Source organism: Danio rerio, chromosome 7 (genome assembly GCF_052040795.2).
Source record: "Danio rerio strain M-AB ecotype USA chromosome 7, GRCz13ab, whole genome shotgun sequence".
In the NCBI taxonomy this organism is placed as follows: domain Eukaryota; kingdom Metazoa; phylum Chordata; class Actinopteri; order Cypriniformes; family Danionidae; genus Danio; species Danio rerio.
The window spans coordinates 20816886-20834400 of record NC_141027.1 but is presented as its reverse complement, the minus strand read 5'-3'; the positions used below and the strand labels follow the sequence as shown (position 1 = coordinate 20834400).

At 36.1% G+C, this 17515-nt stretch overlaps 1 protein-coding gene across 4 annotated transcripts in view; it reads left to right on the top strand.

The window, feature by feature from the left end:
• chd3 (chromodomain helicase DNA binding protein 3) overlaps positions 1-17515 on the top strand; it is a 100180-nt gene that overhangs the window by 30766 nt on the left and 51899 nt on the right. For 2 of the 4 annotated variants that reach the window (XM_087260912.1, XM_087260910.1), the window contains exons 17-25: positions 979-1100; positions 1286-1459; positions 1556-1697; positions 1928-2059; positions 2613-2730; positions 4934-5058; positions 8598-8829; positions 8933-9099; positions 11219-11396. In XM_087260912.1, the coding sequence (XP_087117038.1) occupies positions 979-1100; positions 1286-1459; positions 1556-1697; positions 1928-2059; positions 2613-2730; positions 4934-5058; positions 8598-8829; positions 8933-9099; positions 11219-11396 (1390 nt within the window). Of the gene's footprint in view, positions 1-978; positions 1101-1285; positions 1460-1555; positions 1698-1927; positions 2060-2612; positions 2731-4933; positions 5059-8597; positions 8830-8929; positions 9100-11218; positions 11397-17515 lie in introns of all 4 variants that reach the window. The other 2 variants (XM_087260911.1, XM_087260909.1) reach the window with 1 other exon arrangement.

Below are 17515 nucleotides of genomic sequence, written 5' to 3'. Positions count from 1 at the left end.
CAGTATTCAACATTTGATGTGGATCAAATAAGGTTTTTTAGTATGGTCCTAAAACAGGAATAGGTGTTGTTGAATAGTTTTAGGACAAATTTGATGGAGATGTTTCACAATCAGATGATTGACTTCAGTATACTGGGAATAATCTCAGCATACACTGTAAAAAGGACCAACTGGGTTCCACACAGTTCCTTTATGTTGTCCAAACACAAATTGATTAAGTTAACCCAATAGTTTTTACAAATTTAAGTAAATTAAACATAACACATGATCTTTAAGTCTATTCAAATATGCAGACTTGGTGTTGAACAAACTTTCCGTAATGTTATTAATGTTTGCTAGAGTTGTGCTGCTGAATATTTTTTTGTGAAAACTGTAATATATTTTGTTAGGATTCTTTGATGAAAATTAAATGAATAAGTGAAAAATTTCTGTCATTTTTCTTTCAAGTGACTCTTTATTACTTTATAGAGTCCTTTCTACAAAATTGTTGTAATTACTTTCAGTATTAAAACTCTTTCCAACCCCAAATGTTTCAATTGTTATGCTGTATGTTAACTAAGGATAATCAAAATCTATGCATACACTGTAAAAAATGCTGGGTTCCACACAATCCCTTCATGTTATCCCAACACAAATTGATTTTAACCTAATCTTTTTTACAAATTTAAATGGATTAACCATCAAACAATTATGTTGTTTCCCAAAAAGAAAAACATAAAAATTGTGTTATTTCAATTTTAAATAAGTAGTTTAAACAAACAGCAAAAGACTATAGAGATTGCCTTACAAAAACAAATTGCTCAATAAATCTACTATTATACACCTTTTGCAAAAAGATGCATGATGTTTTATTATTGGCAAGTTATGCTAACCTTGCTATACATACAGTTTTTGTAAAGAACCATGTATAATTTTAGCTGACTGAAATAAAGATTTTGTGTGTTTCATTAACTGATGTCTGTTGTTGTGGTGTGTTAGTTCTTCAGGAGACTGAACGACTACAAGATAGACCATAAGCTGCTGCTAACAGGAACTCCACTCCAGAACAACCTGGAAGAGCTTTTCCACCTGCTTAACTTCCTGACACCCAACCGCTTCAAGTAGGACCCTACACAAAAGCGTGCTTATTTACTCAAAATGACCCAATTTGCACAGTAAAACGTATTATGTTATCTAAATCTATGATATGCCAATTTTAGTGTGACTGAAGTTATGTAGGCGTCACATCAACAGACATGTTGTAATAATTTCACTAATAAATCACTTTGTTTCTGCAATCCCTCAGCAATCTGGAGGGTTTTCTAGAGGAGTTTGCGGACATCTCTAAAGAGGACCAGATCAAGAAACTGCATGACCTGCTCGGCCCTCACATGCTGCGGAGACTCAAAGCTGATGTGTTTAAAAACATGCCAGCAAAAACGGAGCTGATCGTCCGAGTGGAGCTCAGCCCCATGCAGAAGTGAGACCCACAACCTCAATATCCTTAACAAAATGTGTTGACTTCAGACAAAAATAATAACAATACAAACATCATACATACTCTTTGTGTAAACAGAAAATACTACAAGTTCATTCTGACGCGTAACTTCGAGGCGCTGAATTCCAAGGGAGGAGGGAACCAGGTGTCTCTGCTCAACATTATGATGGACCTAAAAAAGTGCTGCAACCACCCCTACCTCTTCCCCGTCGCTGCTGCCGTAAGAGCACACATTAAATTCATGACACCTACTATAAATCATTTCACTTTGAGCTAGATTGGTGCTAAAGTAACTGATGTAGTGTGAAATACTGCCACCTGCTGTTGGAAAACCTGGCTCAAATGCTGTCCAAAGGTTTGTAAAGAAAATGAATAATAGCTGCATTTTGTTTTTTGTGTCCGTGTGTACATATGTATCCTAGGCTGTTATGCTGTGTTTGTGTGCTTTAGGAAGCTCCCAAGACACCGAGTGGAGCGTATGAAGGTGTTGGGCTTACCAAGGCCTCTGGGAAACTCATGCTGCTGCAGAAAATGCTCCGAAAACTGAAAGAACAAGGCCACCGGGTGTTAGTGTTCTCTCAGGTATGAGCACATGGGTAAATACACATTCACACAGCCTGCTCTGTACACGATACTGAAGATGCTTTATTTGCTATTAGGCTCTCAAACGGCAGTATGTTTGGTTCCCCCAGGTGGTGCACAATGTAAAGTATTGATTATTAGACTAAGCATTTGTTTATAAAGGGATAGTCCACCCAAAACTAAAACCTCTGCCATCATTTACACAAAGGAAGATATTTTGAAGAATGTTGAGTGGAAAAGAGTTGGAAAAAACAAAGTTTTTTTCCAACAGTGTTCAGGAAATATTGTGTTTAACAGAAGAATGAAATTCATAATGTGATAAGGGAATCTTAATTTTTAGATGAACAATCCCCATAACTTGTGTTTACCATGTTTTGTTTCTCATTAGCATTCTGTTTAAATAAACATATATTTCTGATCATTGCAGGCTAATGTGGAGCAAATGGCTTGCTAGGTGCTCCTCAGATAGACTTATTTGATTCGTTGAACGACTTGGTCTGAAAGTTTGATTTGTATCATGTAGTTATACTTTTACACTTTGTTTCCTCGTCAGATGACCAAGATGCTGGATTTGCTGGAGGACTTCCTGGATTCTGAGGGTTATAAATATGAGCGGATAGATGGAGGCATCACTGGAGCTCTCCGTCAGGAAGCCATCGACAGATTCAATGGTAAGATACTTTTATTGCAGGTTGCTGGTTCGAGTTCCAGCTGAGTGAGTTGCATTTCTGTGTGGAGTTTGCATGTTCTCCCTGTGTTCATGTGGGTTTCCTCCGGGTGCTCCAGTTTTCCCCGGTTTTCATTTTCGTTTTGGCTTAGTCCTTTTATTAATCAGGGGTTGCTACAGTAGTATGAACCGCCAACTCATCCAATTTTATGCAGCAGATGCCCTTCCAGCTGCAACCCATCACTGGGAAACATCCATACCCTTTCTACATTCACTGAGGAAAATTTAGCTTACCCAATTCACCTATACCACATGTCTTTGGACTTGTGGGGAAACTGGAGCACCCGGAAGAAACCCGGGAACATGCAAACTCCACACAGAAATGCCAACTGACCCAGCCAAGGCTCAAACTAGTGACCCTCTTGCTTTGAGGCGATTTTGCTACCCACTGCGCCACCCTGCTGCCAAAATTGCAAGTATATTTGAACAAAATATTCATTTACGGTTGAACTATCTCTTTAGGCCCACTATTGAAAAATAATGTGGCACAATAACCACCAGTAGGTGTCAGCAAGTCCCTGTCTAATAAGTGAATCTTTGAATTCATTCAATTGGTTCATTATGATTCATAGAACAAAAAGGACAATACAGATGTTTGTTCTGAAGTACGCAAATGCTTTATCAGGAGCTATTTTAATTGACAAAACTGTAGTATTGTGTGTAACATGTAATTAACTCAGTAATTCAAGATGTCCTACAGCATAAATGTTGTATTTGTATGGTTTCATATGTTTTTGTATATTTTTATAAGATATAATGTAAGTAATATAACAGTATAATTTGTACTTTAATATGGCTTTGTCTGTCTAACATGTAAATTCAAATGTCATCAAGCTGTGACCTATTTTTAACACCTTTTGTTTACTGTATATGCTGAAAAGATCTACGTAAAAATGAAAGCTTTTAATAAAACATTTAAGCATTTAACATTTATTAGCATAATAAACATTTATTCTCTTTTCCTCTGAGTCTGTGAGTGGCTTGACTGCATGAAATGTAGTAATACTGTGAACTCAAAAGCCCTGAATTCAGCACACAAAATATTGCATGAAATAAATTATGAAAGCATTTTGACTAAATCAGCTCCTAGCGCTTCTAGAAAGATGCAGTAACACCAAAATCTTGTCTGAATAATGTGATTTGTGTTCACTGGGCTGTAAAGTGTCAGAGTATGAGTAACAGTATGAGTTATGTGAATACAGTAATAAGGATGCTAGAAATTAAAACATACAGTCCTTAAGTTTGTCCTTTAAAAGTCACTCTCTCGATAGATGTTCATTTATACTTTATGGTATGCAAATGGTCTCATTTGAAGCAAGATGTTTAACGTCTGAGCCAGAGGATTGGTTTCAATAGCAATTCAAATGTCACTGCAAAGTCATCTTTTCTCCCCTCACTCTTCCTCTCCTCTCTTCCCAGTCCAAATGGTTGATGATGAATGTGTGTTTTGTGAGTTTTTTTCTTTTGTTTGTAAGACTCGATCCACTCCGCGAGCTGTTGAGTCAGTTGTTTTTCAGATGTTGAGAAAAGCTTGTGCCAAATGCTGAAAGCCTTATCTTAAAATGGCAGTTGATTTATTTTATTGTCGGGTAAGCAAAACCTGCAATTTACAAGGACAAAATAACCCGAGAACAGACACGGTTGGGTTTACAAAATCTGGATCCGTTGTTGAGTTTGATTGTTACAAAGAATGGAAAGACACATAAACATTTGGTTCTATAATTGTAGCTTTTGCATTATGTCTGGTGGGAGAATTTATTTGGATATTTTGCAGCGTCGAGGTCGATGATTGTGCTTTATTGACATTTTAATCATTTGTGTTATTTGTTATGATGACTTTTTGGGTGGCCGAGATGTGGAATCGAATCTTATATCGCACTGTGAGTAACTTCATATCACTGTGCGGAATTTTTAAAATCCAAAACGACAGCAAACTCACGTCTTTTAAGACCCAGTTCTTTCTCATTTTGACAAGTTTGGGATACATTCTGCATTCTTGCATGTCTATTCATCAGTCACATACAACTTCAACCTACTCATTGATAGCCACACAGACGTATTTACACAATGATATTTACAATCTATGCTAAACCATATTAACAACACAGTTAATCACTGTTAGATGAATTTCTCTGTCTGTCTTCCAGCTCCTGGTGCGGTTCAGTTTTGTTTTCTCCTCTCTACGCGAGCGGGTGGTCTGGGCATCAACTTGGCCACTGCGGACACAGTCATCATCTTTGACTCGGACTGGAATCCTCATAATGACATACAGGTAATGCTGGGTTTTCTGATGAAGAGTGCCAGAGGACAAAACACAGTATTTGAATAGCCATTATTTGTTTGTGCTGTTTATTTTGTCACGCATAAACTATTAAAGATGACCATTTACTCCCAATGATCACTATTGTGATCGTGCCTTTATTTCCTCTTGAAAGCTCTAAAAGTATTGTTGTTGTTGTCTTTAGCCAAGAAATTTAACCTTTAAATGAAAATAATAGTTTTGATTAATGGTCTGTTTCCACTGAGTGGTACGGTAAGGGTCGGTACGCTTTTATTCCTGTTTCAACTGTCAAAAGTTACCAAAAAGCGAACTGTACCATGCTACTTTTTAGGCCTGTTTACACTGAGTGGTACAGTATAGCTCGGTACGCTTTTATGACTGTTTCCACTGTCAAACGGTACCAAAAAGCAAACGGTACCATACCATTCTTTGTGTACCCTTTCCAAAGGGTACCTAGCACAACAAAAGGCTACCAAAAGGCAGAGATAGATGCATAGCCAAATGCTATTGGTTTAAAGAGAAACGTCACTAGCACCTGCACAAGCCAGAAGAATAAAAACAAATGAAGCGCCATTTGTAAATACACAGCCAAGACATTACACCGTAATAATATATACATATAATAGCGAGCCATGGTTGACCCGATACAAACCTTGTCGTCGTTTTGATGAACAGCGACAAAACTAAGAAGAAGAGCAGAGTCTGCCATGTGTCCTGTTGTTATTTAAGAGGCCGCTTAAAGCACGAGCGTCTCTCCAGAGAGCTCGTGATCGCTTGCTGCGCGTCTATATTTGAAATAATGAACTTCTTGAGCCGATGATAATAACGTGATTATTGAAGTGCTTCTGACATCTGATCAAAAAACAAACGAGAAGCCTGAAAAAAGGAGCAAATGATTCTTTTTAGCAATCTAAAAGTTTAACAAACTGCTTAATGTTTAATTATTATCCTGGCCTTTTGGACTATTATGAGCACAAAATGACGAAATTACTTATTTTTAACAAGATGTTAACGTTACATTGTGCTGGTTAAGAATAAAGATGCGAGGTTTGTACTGACTGCATGTGTGTTTCATATCGTTTTTGAACCCAAATAGGGCCTAAATGTAAGTTTTAGGGTTTTTATTATTTTTAATTGGAAACATTTTAAGGACTGTAAGTCTCTGTATGTGTGTTCATATTTGTTTTTTTTCTTTGGCTGTGGAGACATAAGCCCGATAAAGGTGACCTATATCATACCATACTGTACAACTCAGTGGAGACAAGGCATTCAATGTCACATGACCAGATCGGTTTACATACTTCCTGCTTGTACATCAAGATAACTAAGAGGTGGAAATTTGTTAAGTCACAATTGTAACTGGTAGTATTAATATGGTTAATAATTGAAATCAGGGCAAAGAAGTGGTGCTGTTGTCTCACAGCAAGAAGGTCGCTGGGTCGCTAGTTCGAGCCTCGGCTCATTTGGCGTTTTCTTTGTGGAGTTTGCATGCTCTCCCTGCGTTCGCATGGGTTTCCTCCGGGTGCTCCGGTTTTCCCCACAGTCCAAAGACATGCAGTACAGGTGAATCGGGTAGGCTAAATTGTCCGTAGTGTATAAGTGTGTGTGTGTGAATGTGTGTGTGGATGTTTCCCAGAGATGGGTTGTGGCATCCGCTACTTAAAAAACTTGCTGGATAAGTTGGCGGTTCATTCCACGGATTAATAAAGGGACTAAGCCAACAAGAAAATGAATGAATGAATGAATAATTAAAATCAGTTGAAAGTGGAAGTGACATGATGTGATTGAAATGTCTATTCTGCATTTAACTCATACAAGTTCACACACATACACCAATGAAATTCTGATTATGCTTTTCCTATACCTGTATATAAAATATACCTATATAGTAAGGCTGCATGATTTTGGAGGCAACGTTTTTCCAATCTTCTATTGTTAAATTTTTAGTGAGCCTGTGCGAATTGTAGCCTCAGTTTCTTGTTCTTAGCTGACAGTAGTGGCACTCGGTGTGGTCTTCTGTTGTTGTAGCCCATCCGCCTCAAGGTTGGACGTGTTGTGTGTTCAGAGATGCTCTTCTGCATGCCTCAATTGTAACGAGTGGTTATTTGAATTATTGTTGCCTTTTTATCAGCTCGGACCAGTCTGGTCATTCTCCTATGACCTCTGGCATCAACAAGGCATTTGCGCCCACAGAACTGCCACTTACAGGATATTTTCTCTTTTTCGAAACATTCTCTGTAAACCCTAGAGATGGTTTTGTGTGAAAATCCCAGTAGATCAGCTATTTCTGAAATACTCAGACCAGCCCGTCTGGCACCAACAACTATGCCACGTTTAAAGTCACCTAACTCACCTTTTTACCCAATTGAGTTGCTGCTATGTGATTGGCTGATTAGAAATTTGCATTAACAAACAGTTGGACAGGTGTACCTAATAAAGTGACCAGTTATAATTTGAATAAAATTTCGCCAGAGGATTTGATAGCTCTATTTGGAAAGATTTCATTCATTTAGATAAACTGAGAATATCAAGTCTTTTTCTATGCAGTGAATCTGCATAAATTATAATTAGTAACAAGCTAAATAAAAACATTGTTTTATATTTTCTGAAGAGTTCAACAGTATTCAACTCCAAAAAATAGAACAATCAAATGTAAAATAGCATGGTCATCTTTGTATTAAAAAAACATATAACATATATATATATATATATATATATATATATATATATATATATATATATATATATATATATATACACACACACACACACACACACACACACACACACACACAGACACACACACACACACACCCACACCCACACACAAAATATATATTTTATAAAATCTTTATCTTTTCATCTTTAATAAATTATCTTAAATCTGCAATGTGACTATAGCACATTGCGATATCGATGCTCAAATGATATATTGTTTAGCCCTACTATAAAGGTATATAAAAACCTAATTTAACCAAAAGAATATCACAGTAGGCTTTTTGTGTTGAGGAGGTCTAAGGAACTAAATGTATATTTTCAAATTACAATACAAAAATTGGGATTAAATGGGTTAAGATAAAGCAGTATCAAGTGAATTTAGCAGTGAAAATCAGATTGTCTGACACCATGAGTATTGCAACAGACAAAAAAATGTGTAGTTATTTTGTTCATAACTACCAACAAAAAGAACACTGTTTTGTTTCTTTTGTTTTCTTTGTTGTGTTTGCCACCTAGTGGACACTTTGAAAACAGACTTATAAAACACAGTAGAGCAGGGGTGCTCATTCCTGTTCCTGGAGATCTACCTTCCTGCAGATTTCAGTTGCTACCCATATCAAACACACCTGCCTGTAATTATCAAGTGGTGTTCAGGTCCTAATTAATTGGTTTAGGTGTGTTTGATATGGGTAGTAACTGAAATCAAGAGGAAGGTAGATCTCCAGGAACAGGATTGAGCACCCCTGCAGTAGAGTATATGAAGGGAACTCTTGAAAGTTTACATGATTTTGAATTTGATCTCTTTCTCTCAGGCCTTCAGTCGAGCTCACCGCATCGGTCAGGCCAATAAGGTGATGATATACCGCTTTGTGACTCGAGCTTCAGTTGAGGAGCGAATCACGCAGGTGGCCAAAAGAAAGATGATGCTCACACACCTGGTGGTGCGGCCCGGATTGGGCTCAAAAGCAGGATCCATGTCCAAACAAGAGCTGGACGACATCCTCAAGTTTGGCACAGAGGAGCTTTTCAAAGATGAGATTGAGGGTGGGATTGATGATAAATTAATCAATGTTCAAGTTCAAGATTGAATGGACTGAGTTTGCTATACTGAAGGTTCACCAGTGTGTTTCTTTTTTGTTTTCAGCAGGGGACAATAAAGATGATGATATGAGTGTAATACACTACGATAATGCAGCCATCGAGCGTCTGCTGGACCGCAGTCAGGATGCCACCGACGACTCTGACATGCAGAACATGAACGAGTATCTGAGCTCCTTCAAGGTGGCCCAGTACACTGTCAAAGAGGATGACAAGGTGGGAGATGCTTTTAAGTATTAAAATGAGCTATAAAGCAGGCTTTGATTTAATATAACACTCCATGTTTTTTTTAAATAGGCTTATTTTACAACTCTCCTTGAGTTATAATTATATTTTTAGGGTATTTTCCAACTTAAATGGGCCTAGGAAATGACAGTGAAGATTATAGACAGGAAAGTATGGGGAGCATAGAGGGAGGGAAAGAATTGGAAAAGCACCTCGAGCCGGGAATCAAACTTAAAACAAAATTCAACCATTTTTTTAATCGATTCAGCCAATATTGCCTGCTGCAATCGTGATACACAGCAAAGTTCACTGATTATTACGCCAGAATGAGAGTGTAGTTCCTAGCTATATCGGCCTAGAAAATAGCATCGTTTCATTTTCCATCAGTCTTCTGTAACTACAGAATTGTCAAGCTTCATTCATTCATTGAACACAAACTTGTAAGCGTTTTAGTGACTTTTCCACATCCAAAACTATCTATTGTAGATAGACAGTTAATAACAACATTACCGTTTACAAACTACAGTGGCACCGCCAGTATTTTAGAGCCGTAGTATTGCAATACTACCACATTACGGGTAAACCGTGCAACCCTAATTCACACCTGTTCACACATGTTCACTGGGGTTGAGCCGAGTAAACGTGCAAACTCATTCATTTATTTTCTTGTCGGCTTAGTCCCTTTATTGATCTGGGGTCGCCACAGCAGAATGAACCGCCAACTTATCCAGTACATATTTCACACAGTGGATGCCATTCCATCTGCAACCCATCTATGGGAAACATCAATACACATTCATTCACACTCATACGAATAATTTAGCCTACCTAATTCACCTGTACCTCATATCTTTGGACTTGTGGGGGAAACCAGAGCACCTGGAGGAAACCCACGCGAACGCAGATAGAACATGCAAAGAAAACACCAACAGAAACGCCAACTGACCCAGCTGAGGCTCGAACCACAACCCTCTTGCTGTGAGGCGACAGCACTACCCACTGCACCACCGTGCTGCCTTACAACGTGCAAACTCTCCCCCTAATATGAGATGGCACTTAATGAAAAACAGAAATACCCTGGTACACAAGGTGGCGCTGTGAAACTTTTTTCTTTGTACAATTTTTTCCATGTGTATTACGCTTTTCCACTTGTTTTTAACCTCCTCTGCTAAAGCACAGTACACACAAACACCTGATCAAAGGTTTGCGGGAAACGGTTACAAGCATGAAAGATACGAAATGAAATGAACTCACTATCGAATCCTATTTGGCTAGACCGTTTTGTGCTTGAGTGCCACCAAGTCATGTTTTAGCATAACTTCAATAGCTCAGACCACATGAACAAAGGTTTTTTTAACATGGCGCATCAAATAAAAAAACAACCCTGAGGTACTTTTAAAGAAATTACGTTTTTACTCCTGCCGTTTATCCTTGGTGCCTCCGATGTTGGTGGTGCCAGCGAAAACCATCCCAGTGTGCATCTAAAATAAAAAATAAATATATTTTTTGACAAATGTCATCTTTTTCATCAGATTTTTCTTAAAGATAGATACAAAAATAGATAAGCATAAAATAAATATACACTACCATTTAAAAGATCGGGCGTTATGATTTGATTACTGGACTAACCAGTTTCAAATGCTGTTTTATTCGCTCTGAAACAAAACAGTCAAAGTGTATCACCATAATTATGTCCCAGAACTGTCTCACACAATTGCTTTCCCAAACATCATCCACTTCCGAATGCAAGATAACATGACTGTTTGTTATTGTGTTTGGCCTTTGTGCTCTGAGGCGCAAGTCATTTATTTTGTAGCAAAATAGGTGTCCTCAGTTGAAGCAGCTTAAATTTTTGTATTGATACTTTTGCCAGTTTCCCTGAGAAGTGGCGTGATTGTTCTGTGAAACAAATGGGATGGAAAGGACAGTTTTTTTCACCTATGCTGGATGCGATTTTCTAGCTTTCCACTTATGTTTAATTTGCAGCATTGAATGGAGACATCTGAAAAGCAGAAGTCTTGTGGTCCAATTTCCTCATTTAATTTTATTGATATCGGTGGAAAATAAATGGTAGATATTAAAGAGGCCTCATTTGTGTTTGTGTGTCTAGATAGAGGAAATTGAGAGAGAAATCATTAAGCAGGAAGAGAATGTGGATCCTGATTATTGGGAGAAACTCCTGAGGCATCACTACGAGCAGCAGCAGGAGGATCTGGCCCGCAATCTCGGCAAAGGAAAGAGAGTTCGCAAACAGGTCAACTACAATGATGCAGCTCAAGAGGACCAAGGTACAGACGAACATAAAATGGCCTCACTGTGTCACACCACACCTGATTTTACCACTCAGAGCTGTAACATTAAACATACTCCTAGACCTAAAAACACGGTTTTGGGTTGATAAAATCATGAGACACACCGCAGCGTGCACTCAGAAGTCACTTTTGCTACTTGTTCAAAGTACTTATTTAAAATGAGCTGACACAACACAATCCTTAGGGATTTTTTGGGACAACTTATTTGTTTTTAACCACACTGAACTGAGCTAAACTGAACTGAACTTAAACACTAAAAACTGAACTACCATGATTCAGTTACTATGACCATTTATGTGACGCTGGTTTGACACAATCTACATTGTAAAAGCACTGTACAAATAAAGCTGAATTGAATTGAATTAAATTATGTTCAATCCGCTTACATTTTTAAAAACAATTGGGTTAACTTTATCGTTTTGTGTTAGGACAAAATGTGGAACCCAACATTTTTTTACAGTGTACACTGAAAAAATTACATTTGCTGTTTATTGAAACTACTTATTTAAAATGAGCCGAAACAACACAATTCTTCAGTTTTTCGGGGGACAACATAATTGTTTTTTGTTCAATCAACTTAAATTTGAGAAAACTAATAAGTTAACTTAATTCCTTTCTGTTTCCCAACACAGATTGATTGTGTGGAACCCAGAATTGTTTGTTACAGTGTAACGTTGTGGGTAATGCATTACAAGTAACGCAAGTTACATAATAATATTACCTTTAGGGGAAAAACGAAATCTGCGGACGTTTTTTGCTATTTCTGCTGAGAATTTTGGTAAAAATCTGTGGATTTCTGTGGAATTATTTTGGGAGTATCATACCTAAAACCTTTATATGTGAAATAAAAAAATAATGTCTTTTAAACTTGTTTTAAATGTTAAAAATGCAAATCCAATTAGATTCACATTATTTGATAAAGCAAGTCTCTCATTTAATATATCTACTAAATGACAAAAAAAATGACTTTACAAACTGCATTGTACATAAATCAGATGAACATTTTTATAATAGTTAGTATTATTACTATAATTAATTTAAAAACTGAATAAATATAGATTTACAAACATTTACTTAAGTAAATAAACAGAATTAATGATGGGCTAAAAATCTGCGGAATTCTGTGTGCTCAAATGCCGTGTGGGTCTAGTAATGAGTAAAGTAACACATTACTTTTAAAATATAAGTGATAATATTTGAGTTGCTTTTCTGAAAATGTAATGCGAGTTAATTTTAAGTTTAAATAATTAGCTTTTAAAAATAAATTGTTGAATTCAAATTAAGGTAGTAAATCAATTAATCACACAGTCAATGAGAGAATGTGTGAAGTTCTCAGACAACACCCTAAAATATTATTGTTTAGGAATGGGGTGTATATTTTATTGTTTATTTATGTGTTTTTTTAAAGATAAATGTAGTTGTACATTATACAGTGCGTTGTTAATTGCAGTTAGCTCCTATATTACAGTAAAAAATAATACATTTTTAATAATAAAAATAATATAAAAAATAATTTATTCCTATATTAAAGTAAAAAATTAAAAGAACAAGTTCTGAAAGAGATCAAGCCTCAGCTAGATAAAAAAAGTAACTCAAAAGTAACGTAACATCACTTAATATAAAAAGTAACTAAGTAACGCTACTAGTTACTTTTTTGGGGAAATAACTTAATATTGTAATGCATTACTTACAAAAGTAACTTTTTCAAAACACTGATAACATCAGTAGAGGTCTTTTATCAAAGGTAAATGTTTTATTAAAAAGGTTTTTTTCGGGGGACAAATTAATTGTTTTATGTTCAATCAACTTAAATTTGAGAAAATTAATAAGTTAACTTAATTCCTTCCTTTTTCCCAACACAGATTGATTGTGTGGAACCCAGCATTTTTTTTACAGTGTAACACGCAGTGTTGTGGGTAATGCATTACAAGTAATGTGAAGTTCCGTAATGATGTTACCTTTCTAAATAATGAGTAAAGTAACACATTACTTTTAAAATATAATATATTTAATAATATAAGTAATAATATTTGAGTTGCTTTTTTGAAAATTTTATGCGAATTACTTTTTAGTTTAAATAATTAGCTTTTAAAAAAATTTGCTGAATTTAATTTAAAGTAGTGAATCAATGAGTCACACAGTCAATGAAAAAATGTGTAATGTATGTGTTTTCTTAAAGGTAAATGTAGCTGTACATTATGCAGTGCGTTGTTAATTGCAGTTAGCTCCTCTATTAAAAAATAGAGTACAAAATAAAAATAAAAAGTTCTGAAAGAGATCAAGCCTCAGCCAGATAATAAAAAGTCATGCAAAAGTAACCCAAAAGTAACGTAATGCATTACTTAATATAAAAAGAAACTAAGTAACGCAACTAGTTACTTTTTTGGGAAGTAACTCGATATTGTAATGCATTACTTTCAAAAGTAACTTTCCCAAAACACTGATAACACCAGTAGTGGTCTTTTCTTAAAGGTAAAAGTTTTATAAAAAAAAAAAGTAATAAAACACCATCATGCAAACATAAAACTTTTTATTAAATGCAAAAGACATTCTGCATGACGAAACCACCTAAAACACTACATTATGGCTCTTCATGAATCACATAAATTCTTCATAAATCTTCATAAATCACTTCATGATCACAAACAAACAGGTGCATATCAATAAACTGGACAGGGAATGACAGGGAATGTCATCAAAAACTTGATTTATTTCACTAATTCAATTCCAAAAGCGAAACTCATATATTATATAGATTAATTACACCCAGATTGATATATCTCAAGTGTTTTTTTTCTTTTAATCTTTATTATAGATTATATATTCAATATTTATTTTATATTTAGGATTGATTTGTAAAGCATTTCGTCAGCGTAAGTTGAATTTAAATGTGCTCTATAAACAAAATGGTTACACTTTACAATAAGCTTGTATTAGTTAATGCATTTACTAACATGAACAAACAATGAACACTGCATTTATTAAGTTATTTGTTCGTGTTAGTTAACGTTAGTTGTTCATTGCTAGTTCATGTTAACTAAGGGTGCATTAACTAACGTTAAAAAGCATGAATTTGGATGTTAATAATGCTTTAGTGGGCGGCGCGATGGCGAAGTAGGTTGCGCTGTTGCCTCACAGCAAGAAGGTTGCTGGTTCAAGCCTCGGCTAGGTCAGTTGGAATTTCTATGTGGAGTTTGCATGTTCTCGTGTGAGCGTGTGAGCTCCGGTTTCCCCCACAAGTCCAAAGACATGCGCTATAGGTGAATTGTCCATAGTGTATGTGTGTGAATGAGAGTGTATGGGTGTTTCCTAGTGATGGGTTGCAGCTGGAAGGGCTGCATAAAACATATGCTGGATGAGATGGCGGTTCATTCCACTGTGGCAATCCCTGATTAATGTAGGGACTAAGCCGAAAAGAAAATGAATGAATAAAGTAAACGTTGAACTATGATTCATAAATGCGGTAGAAGTATTGTTCATAACTATTTCATGTTTGTAAATACATTAACTAATGAAACTTTATTGTAAAGTGTGACCAAAAAAATCTTATTTAGTCTAGTTCAAAAACACAAGCATAATAAAATAATAAAACATAAGGTTTCAATTAGTCTATAAAACCCAGGGCATCACCTAGCCCTAAAGTGTGACTTATCTGTTTTGTTTTCTTTTTAACAATGCATGTTTGTCAGGTGCAACTTATTTTCTGAAAAGAATATGTGGTGTTTGGTATTTTGCATACTGTTCTTTGATCACAGCCATGCTCATACTCCATGAACTGTGTAAAACCTGGATGATTACATTCTCCAGCCCGGATCCTTTGTGCTTTAATGGAAAAACATTTGACTGTCGGTACAAAAGCAGTCACATGATCTCCCTCAAATTCAATCATTTGATTTGTGACCTGGAAAGAGTCCGAATCTGAAATATTTGTCATGTTTGTCAGATACTGCGGATCGCAGATTTTCAGTGTGGTCTCAGACATTTGGACCCCAGCGTGTTTTTAATTACTCCAATCCTCCTGCCTTTTATTACAATAGAGCCGTGTCATAGAAATGCAGCATATTATCTCGTTTAAATCTCTGAAATTACATCTTGTAGCAGTTTCAGTCTCGGCATGTGGTTTACTACTTTACTTTTTGATTGAGTGGGAGAGAAAGACTATATCCCACACGCTGCTCTTTTGGTCAGGTTAGCCCAGCCGCATGCAGCTGACTCAAAAACGGCTACATCCACAACACCCAGGGGATGCCGAAGTGTGGCAACTTTTCATTTATGTGTCAGAAAGAGCAAAACAAAATGGTCGGGAGAGAAGACAAATAACAGAAATGAAAAAGGAGGCTTTTGCTAGAACGAAGCAATATGGAATTTATGGTTTTGCGACTGTGCTTACGGCTACATAATTACAGTGATAACTAAGATAAACTAAGTACATACTGTATACTTTTCCCTGTGTATCCAAGCAGGCTGACTCGCATGGTCGTAATGTTGTGGCACACCCTCTACCAGTGTTGGGGAAAGTTTCTTTTCAAAGTAGTGCATTACAATATTAAGTTACTTCCCAAATAAGTAACTAGTTACGTTACTTAGTTACTTTTTATGGTAAGTAATGGGTTACTTTACTTTTGCATTACTTTTTAGTACCAAGCTGAGGCTTAATCTCAGAACTTGCAGGGTGTGTTTACTGCAATTAACAACACACTGCATAAACTTCATTAAAATAACACATCAAAAATAATAATGTAGAATATGCTAACTTCTAAGAACTTCCCGACCCAAAATCTATAGCAGGGTGTCTGCGGGGTCTTAAAAAGTCTTAAAATGTCTTAAATTCCAAAAACTGAATCTTAAGCCGTAGATCTTAAATCATTTTAAATGGGTCTTAATTTTCCTTTGTTTATGCAAAGCTACTCAGTCAACCCAACACACATCCAATCACTGACAATACATCTCAATTAAACTTTTAGCAAAACTCTATTTATAACTAATATTATAACAGTCTGTTGTGCATACATTTAGTTTATTAAAGTTTTAATTTATGTGATGTTGAAAAAAAATATTTTTGTCGAAACAAGCCGACCTTTTGAAATAATAAGTAATAGTAAATAATAAAAAAATCTATATTTTAAGTAATATATATATATATATATATATATATATATATATATATATATATATATATATATATATATATATATATATTATTATTTATTTATTTTTTTTTTTTTTGATGGGGCAAGTCATTTTTTTATTGCTGGGCCAATACAAAAAAGCCTTAGTGTGCATGCGGATAAAGTGCTTCACTTTTTCCACATTTTTTAATGTTACAGCCTTATTCTAAAATGGATTAAATTAATTTATTTCCTCAAAATTCTACACACGACACCCCATAATGACAATGTGAAAAAAGGTTTTTCAGATGTTTCAGCAGCTTAATTGGAGTTTATCTGTGGTAAATTCAGTTGATTGGACATGATTTGAAAAGGCATACATCTGTTTCAGTCAAAGCACCTGGCATGTCATATACAAACCAAGCATGAAGAAACGTTTCTGATGGTCACTCTGTCTGAGCTTTCTTCTGTGGAGAAAGGAGAACCTTATAAAAGGGCAACCATCTGTGCAACAAGCCACCAATCAGGCCTGTATGGTAGATTGGCCAGACGGAAGCCACTCCCCGCCTGGAATTTGCCAAAAGTCATCTAAAGGACTCTCAGACCATAAGAAACAAAATTCTCTGGTCTGATGAGACTAAAATTGAACTCTTTGGAGTGAATGCCAGGCGTTACGTTTGGAGAAAACCAGGCACCACTCATCACCAGGCTAACACCACCCCTACAGTGAAGCATGGTGGTGGCAGCATCATTTTGTGGGGATGTTTTTCAGCAGCAGGAACTGGAAGAGTCAGGATAGAGGGAAAGATGAAAGCAGCAATGTACAGAGAATGTATCATTTAGGTCTAGGATGTGCAAACATCCCTGGAGAGATCTGAAAATGGCTGTACTCTCTCTCTCCTCATCCAACCTGATAAAGCTTGAGAGGTACTGCAAAGTGGAATGGGCAAAAACTCCCAAAGACAGGTGTGCCAAGCTTGTGGCATC